Genomic DNA, 13,562 nt, shown 5'->3' on the forward strand with positions numbered 1-13,562 from the left:
TAAGCATAATAATTTGTTTTTGTTTACCAACATGCAGGAAAACATTTTTTTAAATTTTCCAACACAATACTAGCTATAAAGTTATTTTGAATTCATAATTTTAAAAAATGAATATTAGAAGATATTATCTCATTTAAAAACTACTCTGTTTTAAAAATTCTGCTCAAAGCTGATGCAAAGTTAGACATTTTGGGCTGTCTAGGAAGGAAGTTTCAACATCAAGTAATATAGTTTATTATTTTACTGCTTTTGCCATCTAAAAATTAATGGGATTCAAAAATCCTCATGTTCTGAAGAAGTATGACCAACGCTTTTAAAAAGGGAACAACTATTAGCAATAAACTATAAGTTTAGATATTTTAAATAACTCTACGATTTTTATAATCCTGCAGAGTCTCAACTGGATGTCTGCAGGCCTCTTTTGTTACTAATTAGGAAGGGGTTTCAAACTCACCTAGTACTCAGATCATTCTAGAATTTATGTTTAAAAGGTTTACCACACAATTTTAATATTGGTTTTTTTGTATGCGCCTTCAAATCTGTGTTGGCTCCTGGTGATTGCCTAGATTAAGCCTTGTAGGTGTTTTTAGCAAGATTTTTCAGAAGTTGCCTGCTTCCTAGGGCTTTTGAAGGTCACGCAGTAGTTTTGTAAGCTGACCAAATCTTCAATTAAGATCACCAACCAGCTGGACCAGTTAAATATTAAGAGTGAATGGAATTGTTAAAGGTTGTGCACTATCCATACGTAAATAGAAGGTTTTTCTTCTATGAAAAGGAATCCTTTGATTTGAATAGTATCAAAATTTCTGTATAAAAACAAAGGTACGTCTATGTAGTAAATACTTGCAGTCTCTATAAAAAATTACACGCCATTATGGATGCTTTTTTTGTTTCCTGGAAGCATGTTTCCAATTCCCCAAGACATACATTATCATTACATTCTTGCACAATTGTGGCTTTTACTGTTTGAGATCACAATTTGACATTTCAGACATGCTCACTGCTTACAGAAAAACTATTCTTGCAATTCCACATTCTGTATAGGTTTGGCTATGTAAATAATTCAGATAGCTGAATTCATCCTTAGTAGGCTGGTGTTACCATGTGTTCATTAAGGAAAGCCTTCTTTGCTGGTTGATTTGCAGTTTGAAAGCAATCAGTATGTTGCTGTCAACTATACAGCAACCGTATAGATAAGGAAGTCAAATTCTCCTGACATCAACTCTCTAGCTTTCAGTATTAATGGCTCAAATGTTAAAACAAAAGGCCCATTTAAATAGCAGAGGCAATAATCAAGGGACTAATCAATTAGTCATCCAGAGTCTGAAAGCCAAACTGACTCAGAACCTCCAACATACGATGCCCTCATTTCCAACATCCAATTTTAGCGACGATTCACACCGAGAGGAACTAGTTAAAACGCGGAACTGCATGGAAATGATCCGCCGGGTCGGCTGCCTACTCGCCTATTTTTACAAGATCGCATCAACTCTGACGCAAAACGCAAAAGTGGGACATGCACAAAACTGTGCTACCAAATCAACAAGCTGGAGATCAGGGCAAAGTGCGTCGGGAAGGGGGGGGGGGTTGCTCGAGAAGGCCAGCAACTAGAGGGTTTCCATTCCTTTCCTGTCCATCACGATGCTACCCAATATCTGTTTCCTACTCACACTAGCCATTCTTTTCGCGGCCGGTCACGCCTCTCGACAAGGGTCCTACAAGATCTCCCTCCTCTCCTTTCCCCGCCCCGCCTCTCCCGGTAGAGTGGCCGCGTCGGAAACCCCGCCGTTCACACAGTTACAGTCTTAAAGCCAAGTGGGACCCGATTGGCTATGGGTCAGGTGTCCTTTAGCCTGACCCATCCTCCTTCCCGTGGAGAAATCGGAGGGGAACACGAACAGAGAAAACGCACCGAAGCATTCCTCCGCTTTCCTTTGGAGCTATTGCGATCGCTGGACGTAGGGGGCTCCGCTGGCAGGGAATAACTAAGAAAAATTACCGCGCGAAAGGCACTGCCGGCTCTGCCATTCATAACCCATTTATCTGCCTAGAACTTCTCGCGCAGCGCTGACGATGCCACAAATCCATTCATCCCCATTTTAGTTATTTCAATACGTCAACATGCTTGCAATTGGCTACAGCGTTACGTTGCTTTTTTCATTTTTGGCTCGCAGTGATGGTTCGCCGAGTTCGATTCACCCCCCCCCTCCCCGCCCTTTTTTTTGCGAGTTTCAGTTTAGCGATATAAAATCCCTACGAAGCAGATTTAAATCTTTTTACAATGTTCTAATGTCATATATTTGACAGGAATCAACAGAGCCTGCCTTATTCCGCCACGGAGTGTCCCCCCCCCCCCCGGCCTATTCTTGGACTCTTAGCTGCAATCTTAGAGCCAACAAAATTGCCCGAGGGTCAAAAAGGACCCTGCAGTGGTGAAAATTAATTAATAGGATCTCTGCGACTGAGAGACAATACGGTTGGCAAAAGATAGGAAGAAATGGAATAGTCTAAATTGGCAAGACTTTCAAGTAAAACTGTGTAACAGGCTGCAATTGTCCATCTAAATCTAGGATTGCTTTTACGAAGATTTATTATTTGCAAATTATTGTAAATGCCATTTAAATACTCCACAGTGGAACACTTCTTTTAGTCAGTACACTAACCCAAAGTGAAAATGTTACCATTTAAAACAAACATCTCAAAAAGAACTCTTCACTTTTTAATATGAAAGAGTATTTAAAGAGTAATCAGTTTCGTTGTATTTATTTTGTACAATGACAATAAAGACTATAAAGACTACAATAAAGAATTGAAATATATTGATTCAAATTATAAAGTTTAGCAGAAAGTTCTTAATCTTAGTCATGTTTTAATGTATTCCAGTGCTGGATTTTATTTTTTGCTTTTTTTGTTTTGTTTTTGCTGGGCTGATATAAACACAATTTAACAACTAAGGCTGAATGTTGGCAAAAACCTTTGCCTGCAGTTGTTTATATGAGGAAGAAACCTAGTTGTGTAAGACATACTGTAATTATAATTATAGTCTTATTTTTACTAAGAACAGACATACTCTTGCTTTTTCCTTAAAATATTTTGTAGAATTTAAGTTTCATTTAGTTCCATTTGCAAGTATCCAAACAATAAAGATAGTTGCACTGGCTTTTTAGTTTTGTTTTGAATTTTTAAACACCTAACCACACACACCCCCAAAAAAATTTCCAATAGCATTACTATTATTTAGTCAATGGATTTATATAGCTGTTCTCTATTTTAGTATAGAGAATTTGCATGAGGTGTTTCCAAACCTGACATCCAGCTATGGATGACTATATAAAACCAACAAAAATACAAATTATAACCACAAGCCTGATGCTGAAAAGATACTAAATAAGATGTATTTGAAAATATGTTCAATCAATGTTTCTAATTTTTCAGATCTTAATGGAACAGTTTCTATCTGTATATTGGCAATACAGTCTATTTCAAAACTTATTAATTCAGCTGAAATGCTTGCTGTTTGAAACACATTTAAATGCTTTGATTTTATATTTAATACTGTATATACTGTATTTGTAACAGAAAGCTATATTCATCTGAATATACTCTGGAATTTATTCATCATTTTTTATGAATTCATTAGAGCAAATACTCTTAACAATTTTATAATTTTAAAGCAGAGTGCAAATGAACTCACCTGGAGCTGAAGAGTATGACGAAGGATGGTTTCCTCTAAAGCATGAATCCATTTCTCTCTTTCATCAGCATCTCGAGCTGAAAGAATATTAAAAATATACTTGTGGCCTTAATTTGACAGTAAATAAACACCACTCAGAGTAGCTGTTTATGGGCTGCTATATAAATTTTATTACTAAATGATATTTGATTAATAAATAAAGCAAGAAGGCTTTAGACATGTCAGTCTATCATAAATTATTTATTTCTTTATTGAATGTTTTCTAATTCTGGGAACAGATGTTACATATCTTACAATAAGGCTAATAGGTAGGAACCAGCCCCATTCTGTTTGAACATGAATCTTTGAATTTCAGAAATATTATGGGCACGGAAACAATAACATAAAAGAAACACAAAATAAAATGTTCTTCTGATTTAATAGGTTTGTTTTTAAAATGTCAGGAACAATATCATGAACCTTATAAATAGTAACCTTCTAAATCATAGAGCAAAGTTTCTTTACATTCTGATTAACCAAATAGTTAATATAATTACAATAATCCTCTACAAATATTAATTCCTAAAATCACGATAACAGCAAAATAAACAAAAATGTAAGGTCTGCTATATAGAACTTGGTTTATATTCCAACTCAGCTACCCTACTGAAAGATATTGTTAATCTTACCAGGTAGGCCATACAGGCTACCATGACAATTTAAGCCAATTCTGATTTATTATAAGGCTACACTAACAAAATTGTGCTTATCTTTAGTTTGCTGTATCATGGCTAGCACTACATATAAGAATTTAGCATGTTATGATTGATTATAACGTAGTCATTTGAAATAGGCTAAATTAAAAAACCGCCACAAAAACTATGTAATTCTACTTTAAAAAATAGTTTTATCAAGATTTTACATGTATAATAAAAAACATTAAAAGAAAAATATAGTAAAATAATGTGGAAAAAAGAAAAAGGAGACAGATAAAAAAGGGGAAAAATATGTATGGCTTCTGATCTTCCTTTTGGCAGTTATACATATAATTCTAATCAAACCTCTTTTAAAATTATATCGTAATTCCCTTCTTGTTATAGCTTATTTTTTCTAATCATCAAAAATATATTATATGATATAATAACAGATTCTTAAAAGCCTCCCAACCCCTTATATCTTAGAGAACCAAGGTAAGCCTACCCTGACTTTCTGTTATTCCTTTCACAGCTAAACTAATAGTTTTTGTAATAGCTGCTACACATTTCCTTCAAGGCTATATACACACTCCTCTACAGTAGCCCAGTTTCACTGAAGTGCTGCCAATAACACACTTGCCTCTTTGTAACACCCCTCCCATATTCCCTCATCTGTTGTTTATGCTAACTCCAAGGAAGGTAGCAGGGCAATGTTTTTCAGATGTTGATGTTCTTATACTAGATTAGTATTTTGTTGAATGTATCCATTATTTCTCAAATTGAAAGAGTATGGATTGTGTTAATAAAATATTACATTTTATAAGGCAGACAAAAGAGACTGCTATGAAGTCTCTATATGGAAAATTAAAGCATTGTATCAGATTTCAATAACATTAACCAAACAGAAAAGATCTGCTATAAACAAATTTCAAATGTTAGATTTGTGTTGCTTCTAATCTACTTATTCAAGAGTTGTACAGAAATACCTGTTCTGACATTTATGTATTTATATACATAGCCACCTGGCTCATATGATGGATCCAACCTGCTCACAACAATCCATAAACAACAGATAAAAACAAAAGTACCCTCCCTCAGAGTCCAAATCAATCATCCTCACAGCTCAGTCCTTCTCCTAGTCCTCACTTCCACTTGGGGAAAGAGTCAGATCTTCAACAACCCTCTGGAAAGCTAAAAGGTTATGATCTGTTGGATATCAGGTGGGAGCTGTTCCAAAAGGCTGGGCAGCTACTGAGAAAGCGCACCTCTGAGGTCCTATCAGATAACATTTAACATCCCTCCCATCTAACCTAGTAGGATGGACAGATACCCTCAGGGATAGGCAGTCCCACAAGTAACCCAGCTCTATATTATGAAGAGCTTTATAGGAAGTAACTAGCATCTTCAATTGTATTCAAAAAGCAACTAGAAGCTATGCAGCAGTGGTGTTACTTGAGTGAACTGTGGGGTACCCAAAACCGCTGCTACATTCTTTCTGGACTATCTGTAGTTTCCAGATGATGGTCGTCATCATTCTTCACATTAGCAGCAACTTATATAGCAAGACTTATATAAAATATTTGATCTTTCTAATGATGCAATCTAAAACATTTACTCTGCATTCAAACTCTGGAGAAGGAATGAATTATACAGTCTTAGATCCCTTTATGTCGGTATTTTTTAAAATCATGACAAAAACTTTGTCCCTAAATATTATTATATCCAGTGGAGTTCACAGGTCTATCCTGATTTTAAAAAGTCTTATTAAATTCATCAATTTAATAATGAAAGTGGAAAACAACTGCATTAATTATAATAGTATCATAATTTCTGATTGTAACATTAATGATTCTTTCCAGAGGGTATTTTAATCAATTTTACTTTTGGGGTTCCCAAATTTTAATAATCAGTACAGATCATAACTGTATAGCCTCAGATTTGTTTTTACTGAACATAATTAATTTATCACATGATTTACCTGTTGCTTACCAGTTTAAAAATAAAATGTATATATTATTTAAATCAACCTATACCCTTAGAAACATAACTGTTTTATCTAAAGATTTAATAATAATTTATATAAAATTAAACAAAGAAGCCCCTCATTTTCCCTTTGCATTTTTTCATAATATCTAAACTCTACATGAAACCATTTTAACACTTTTAAATATTTCCAGACAAAACCCAATGACAGTTATCAATGCATGTATCTATGCCGCTGTTATCAAGAGTTATCACTAGAACTGGATTAACGGAACATCTTGGTGTCATACTATTTTGGTTACTATATAATTTAAGATGAACACTGAAGCATGTCTCAGATACAGTAGAAATCTAGTGTAGATACTACAGCAATAGTATTCTAGAAATCAAGCAATTTCCATGGTAAACTAAATATACTAGTAAATTTCATAACACTTTCCCAGGAACACTCAAATGGAAATAAGGTATGAATATACAACACTATGTAATATTATTGTAAGATATTCGGTAATATTCAGACATGAATAATTAATAAAAGATCTGAACAAAACAAAAAATGATTGCATCTTTCAGCTGACTAGTATGGTAAAACATCATCAGTGCAACCTATACTCTAGAAGTGAATACTAAGTCATTCATACTTCAAGTACAAACAAGTTGAAAAACCTTAGTTATAGGTTCCTATTAAATAACATGATAGGAATTTATAACTGAGCAACTAAAATCATTTTAAGATTATTGGTTTAAAACATTTTACTGTATTTTGAATACGGGGAAAACATTACCAATCCAAATCCAGCTACAGAAAATTATTTCGGCTGTATCAGCAACAGTAACTGTACTTGTTATCAGCAACTAGGACTGATTTTACAATATATATTTCAGGTACACGTACAAGAACAAACAGGACAAATACACAAGAGACAAATGATAATAGGATGGGATGAAAAGAGAAAACACAAGGGAAGGGAAGACACAAGGCTGGTGTTTTCTGAGTAACATTTTATTTGCATTCATAGGTCAAGGTTTGCAATTTTTATTATCTCTTTTAAGACAAAGTCCAACAGATCCTCTGTTCATTATTCTTATTAGCCACTTTGAGTTCTTGATTACCATGGCTGACAGTGGAATCCATTGTGGAATCCATTTCTTCTGTCTCAGAGTCTCAATGCAAAACTTTGAAGCAATTTATAGAATGAGTGGGGAGGGCCATTTATTTATTTAAGAGCCTGGCTCACTTCCAATAATTGAAGGTAGCTCACCTGGGATGCTCCCTTTTATCACGACAAGAGCAGCCCTCTGAGATAGGTTGCACTGAGAGAGAGTAATTTACTCACAGTAAATTTCCCTCACCGAGAATGAACTTGAATTTTCTCTTTCCCACATTCTCTAGAACCTGGTGCACATATAAACCTGGTGCACATATACTCAGTGCGGTTTTATCAAAGACTCTTTAGGCTCAGATAAGGAATCATGCACAGGGAAGGCACTGCCATGCTTTTGCAGTGTTTACCAGAATGTATAAAGGAACTGTTCTGTCTCTTGAGAACAAAACCCACCTGCGCTAAGTAAATCAGCAGCCAAAGGTGCCTCAAGTGTACAGTCATATTTAATGAAACAGGGCTATAATTGCTGCACCTAAGAGCATCTTTGCTTGATTTCAAAATTAAGTAGATACTGTCCTCATAAATTTTATAAGTATTGTAATCTGTTTATTATTGGGGCTACTTCTTCAAATATTTTATAGTGTTTAAAAGAAAATTTTCTTTATTTAGAACCTTTCCTACTTTTAATTATGTTATCATCTCTTGTATTAGTGTATAAAGAGGGAAGGTTTTTTTTCCTATCCACATAGTCTTGGCAGTTGGATAGTACATTTTTAAATTTCTATATATTCCTTTTATATTCCTTAAGCATTTTCTCTTAAATTAAATGTTGAAAACAATTCATTCATCTGGCTTGCATTTTTTTACACTGATTATGCAGCATCTAGTATTCCTAGTTTATTCTTAGGATTGATTGATTGATTATATTTTGAATAGCAGTACCTCCCCTTTCTCTGATTCCCAAAGAATTCAAAAAACACGGAGTACTGGAGGTTGAATTCTGCCTAGTGTTTATACATCATATATTAAATTAAAATATTTCAAAATATGTAATTTGTCATATGAGTTCAGTAAACCTTTCTACCTCACTTTCTAATCAAGTGGAACAAATGTTTTTAAAAATGTCTGCTTACAAATAATTCATAGCTATCCCAGAATTATTTTATTCTATAGATTTGATTATTTTATCTAATGTAGAAAGAACTTTCTATAACACCTGAAATGTGAAATTTATGTACTTTTTATACTGCTCCAATCCCCTAACTTTGGATGAGTTAGAAGGATCTCAACAGCCATTCTACCACACAATGACATCAATGAAAAAAAATGTTATATTTCATGAAAGGTCCGTTTTCTTCAGTTCTAAAAACCAGAAGAAAAGTGGCCCAAAGAATTTGCAGAGTCAACATGTTTCACAACTAAACTAAAACAACTAAAGCATCTTGTCTTCTAGTTCAAACCTCCCTTCATATGGTTGGTGCTATCCTCAACAGGGTCCCTCTTGACAGTCTAATGGGCAGTCCTTGTTGCAACATGGCACTATACTTTATAAAGCTTTATGGGTTATACTCTCTATTTTAAATTGGAACTAAATGCAGGAATCAAAAAATAAGATGTTCTACCCACTAACAATCTCTCAGCTCCATGTAGTATGTTGTATTGATTTAAGTGTGTGATGAAGGTCACCGTTGCCAATGCCTCTTGCTCCAAGCAGGGCTATAATTTGTGCACCAACCAAAATCAACCAAAGGTCTACTTGCCCATAACTTCCTCCACCAGATACTGTGAGTCAAAAAGGAACCACAAACCACAAATCAATTCCTTTAATAAAGAATACTGCGTCTGTACCCTATATAGAGCCTCCGCCTCAATCTTACATAATGTGACTTGCATCTAGCTAGCACCAGGGAAGTACTGATCATTCCTTAGATTTCTTAAATTGTGGTGGCCACATATCCTCCCCGCCCTTGGTATAATGGTTCATGAAGAATCTGAAACTTGCAAGAGCAAAACTGCCTCATTAGTGCCTAACCAAATCATATTACTAGAATCTACATGCTCATCATCATTGAAGCATAGATGGATACAGTTTTATTATGTACACACCTGGCATTTACTAACACTGGCCTGAGTTTAATCATTGAATAATCTGAACACCATTTACTGGGATAGAAGAGGGAACCTGCATTAGTGTACAAGTATAAGGTCCCCATTTCCTGCAATGGCCTACCCAGCATTCTCTCTGCCCATTGCTGTCAAAATGTAAGGCATTTTCTTCATCCACAGAGATGTATCCCAACACCCATACCCTGTTAGCCATTCAACATTTCTGCCCCTAAGAGTTCTTCATATTGATCTGTAGGTATAGGAAATGCTCATATTGATCTGTATAGAGTAGGTGCATCAATATGTTTCTGAAGATATAATTAGATAAATTCTAAAATTAACAAGGTGAGTCAGCTCTTAGATGTGCAGATATAATTTCATTTCTTTAGAATATGATAAAGTAAACCAAATGTAAGGAAAAACTTTGCATTTTATAATACAAATGTACCACGTGTTTGTGTGTTAAAATATAGCTAGAACTTTTTAAAAGTACAATTGTATTTTATTATTCTTAAGTTGATAATAGGCCACAGATAACAGCATCTGTCACTGCTAATACATAAGAAGTTGGTCCACATAAGAGGAATCTCCTAGATATTTAGTCCTTGTTTTAAAAATTGCAGCATCATCCCATGCTATATATCAATGTAACAGTAAAATCATAGTAATGTTAAATTTCAAATAATTAAACAATCTAGATATAATTAATTTTAGTGGATATTTCAAAGATAAAATTACTTTATTTTGTTTATGATGGCCTTGTCTCTCAAGATAATTTCCTTTCTTCAGGTAACAAAAACTGTAGAACTGCAGTTCCTTTAACAACTGCAGTAGAAAACGACATTCATCAAGCTATGCAACAGAGATAATACCTTCCCGAGAGTATAGATTATTAGCATTAACAATTTTTCTGCTACCAAAAATGAGGTTAAAAACTTGTATTCTCCTGTATTTTTTAATTTTATGCAGAATTTCTAAGACTGTGAAATAAATATACATTACAGAGTAATACTGCAAACTTGTAATGCAAAATTTTTCTTTTGTGCAATGTTTAATGTAATCCCCCTCCCCCCTAAGCTATAGGTTAGCCAAGTCATTGAGAATACAAATTACATATGTGCAAAATATAGAACATAGAATTTATCTTTATAGGTATTTCATGAATGTTGATAAATATTAGAATTTTCTATCCAAATATTAGAATTTTCTATCCAAAGATAAAACAAAGGCACTCTACTATAAATTCTACAAATTTTAATGCAGAATGAATCAATTTAATTTTTTTAAAAAATGCTTACTCATAAGGAAATAATTTACAGGTTACAGAGAATGAAAATAAAAATTTAGCAATGAGAGAAAACAATTATGATTTAAAGTAAAACAGCAAACTTGGAAATGGTAACATTATATAAAATTTATATCTTAAACCAATATAGTTACAAACATATGTTTTGCAGGTTATATAAAGTACAAATAAAAAACACAGTACCTTACCCTTTCTACTTGTCAACCATAGCATGCAATGACGGAACATAGCAGTAACAGATGGCATTGGAGTTAGTAAATATGAATAAAAAGATAAATGGCAGCAGAATGGTGATTGGTTGACAACAGCAATGAAATATGGATGAAATAAATGAGAGCATGTAAATCCCGAATCAGAAGTCCACCTTTAAATGAAATGTTCCCTCTCATCTCCCATTTAGATTCTATATCAACAAAAGCTGCAACCTTACATGGTCTTTGTGACTCTCTCCGTGCTGAAAGCACAACAGCAGTTCTGGATATTAAAGACCGGTGGTGCGTTCTCTTTCTTTCTTTCTTTCTTTTTTTTTTTTTTTTTTGCAAGAATACCCATCAACAAAAACTCATTATTCTCTCCCCCTTCACTGATACAGCCTTTAAATTTTTAATCTGCACATGCTGCCAATGCTACAGTCTTTTCCAGCACATATGTATACACTGCAGATATAAATCCATGCCTAACCCATAGTGCTCCTGACTCCAGAATGTTCTCTGTACATTTTCAAGCACTTCAATGTCTACAGTTTTTAAAATTACTCTATTAATTAAACATCTGAACATTTTCTGTGATTGGAATTAATGGAATAAAGAGCTTTTCTTTCAGCTCACCCTGGAAATGGAAGGTTTTCTGATCAACAGTTATTGTGAAGGTGCTGTCGTCTTCATCATCTATACCAATCACAGCTCCCTGTGAAACAAAGAGCAAAAATCCTGATAAGCAAAGCTGTGACATCACAGCAGCATGCAGTCTATTTCTACAAGACTAGAATGCAAAATTCAGGCAAATTGTCTAAGGCTTACTGATTCAGTTTCTAAAAATTAAACAATATTTGTTAGACTAATTGTACTTTATGCAGATTATATATTTAGCCTTTCAAATATGACACTGCAGCATTTTATTTCAAAACCCAAAAGATAAGGATGTTTTGTCAAGAAATCACAAACTAAAAAAATAAATTACTTCTCCAGCATTAAGCTTAAGCTACATTAACCTAGGCATCCACAATCCAAACATGGGTTTGAGTATTCTTATAAAGTCATGTAGTGAGTATATTCAATATACATATATGAGAATTAGGGTCCTTCAAAAAATTATAACTTTATACAATACTATCATTTAAATAGTATGCTTAAAATACATCTTATTCTATTGTTTTCAGTCTACTATTGCAATTAATTTGAATCTGCAATTGCATAGTTATTTGGATTCCATATATCTTTGAATTATAATGCTGTTTTATTTTCTAAATGGCAACACAATTAGGCTGGAAAGTTCAGGCAAGCAAAGGGACAGCAGCACACGGAGATGGAGAGAAGATTAAGATCAGGGAGGTGTTGGGGAAAAACAATGAAGGAAGATCATAGAAAAGAATGAACAGTGTGGAAAGATGAAGGTGAACTAAAGAGAGGGATGAATGTGTAGGGGGACACATAAGGGGGAGCATTTGAAGACAAGAAAGAAGGGAAGAGGAGAATAGAGACAAACAAAACGGGACTAAGGCATTGCTAAGGCAGGTGAAAACAAAATGTAGAAGGCATGGCAAGAAAAAGAATGTTGGGAGATTGTACAAGGGGGAGGGTCTATGGTAGGCTACCTAAATCCCATAATAGACTGCATGTTGACCAGATATTGCACTTGCTGTATTCCTATTATAAGATATTCCCCACATCATGCTAGAAGAATAGTAGTCCAGAAACTACAATAAATAACACCCTATTTTTTTGGTTATGCACTTTGTTACATGGATTGAAATGGAGATCAAATATGCAGATGAACTTTTTAAAAAACCCATGAAAAATGGCTTACACAGGTATGACCAGTGGATCAAAATGAACAGGATGAAATTTAATAGCAGTGAAAAAATTAATAGCACAAATACAGGTACTCAACTTACAACAGTTTGTTTAGTGACCATTCAAAGTGACAATAGCACTGAACAAAGTGACTTATGATATGACCATTACAGCATCCCCATCGTCATGTGATCAAAATTCAGATGCTTGGCAACTGACTCATATTTATGACAGTTGCAGTGTCCTGGGGTCATGTGATCACCTTTTACAACCTTCTGAATAGCAAAGTCAATAGAGAATCCAGATTCACTTAACAACGTGTTGCTACATTAACAAATGCAATGATTCACTTAACAACTGTGGCAAGAAAGGTCATAAAGTGGGATAAAACGAATGTCTCACTTAGCAACAGAAATTTTGGGCTCGATTGTGACCATAAATTGAGGACTACCTGTATGGGATGAGGGAGAGTTGGCTTGGCAGTAGTATGTGAAGATTCTAGGTGTTGAATCCAAGCCAATGATACCCAAGCCTACCCAAGCCGGTAAAAAGGCAAACATTTTAGGGTACATTAAAAGAATCATAAAGTGAAGACCCAAGGAGATAACTGTCACATTCTACTTAGAGTAAAGTCCCACTGAAAATTATAATGTATGTTTCAAGCACTCAGTTCAAAAAACA

The 13,562-nt window shown here is 34.4% G+C and overlaps 1 protein-coding gene across 3 annotated transcripts in view; it reads right to left on the reverse strand.

Moving 5' to 3' along the window:
• Positions 1-13,562, reverse strand: part of OSBPL9 (oxysterol binding protein like 9) — a 56,073-nt gene that overhangs the window by 29,118 nt on the left and 13,393 nt on the right. For 2 of the 3 annotated variants that reach the window (XM_081946738.1, XM_081946737.1), the window contains exons 3-4: positions 11,697-11,775; positions 3,695-3,771 (exon numbers count right to left, since the gene is read on the reverse strand). In XM_081946738.1, the coding sequence (XP_081802864.1) occupies positions 3,695-3,771; positions 11,697-11,775 (156 nt within the window). Of the gene's footprint in view, positions 1-1,670; positions 1,756-3,694; positions 3,772-11,696; positions 11,776-13,562 lie in introns of those variants that run through there. The other variant, XM_081946739.1, reaches the window with a different exon arrangement.

Source organism: Natrix helvetica (assembly GCF_964273705.1).
Source record: "Natrix helvetica genome assembly, chromosome: 3".
Lineage (NCBI taxonomy): Eukaryota > Metazoa > Chordata > Lepidosauria > Squamata > Natricidae > Natrix > Natrix helvetica.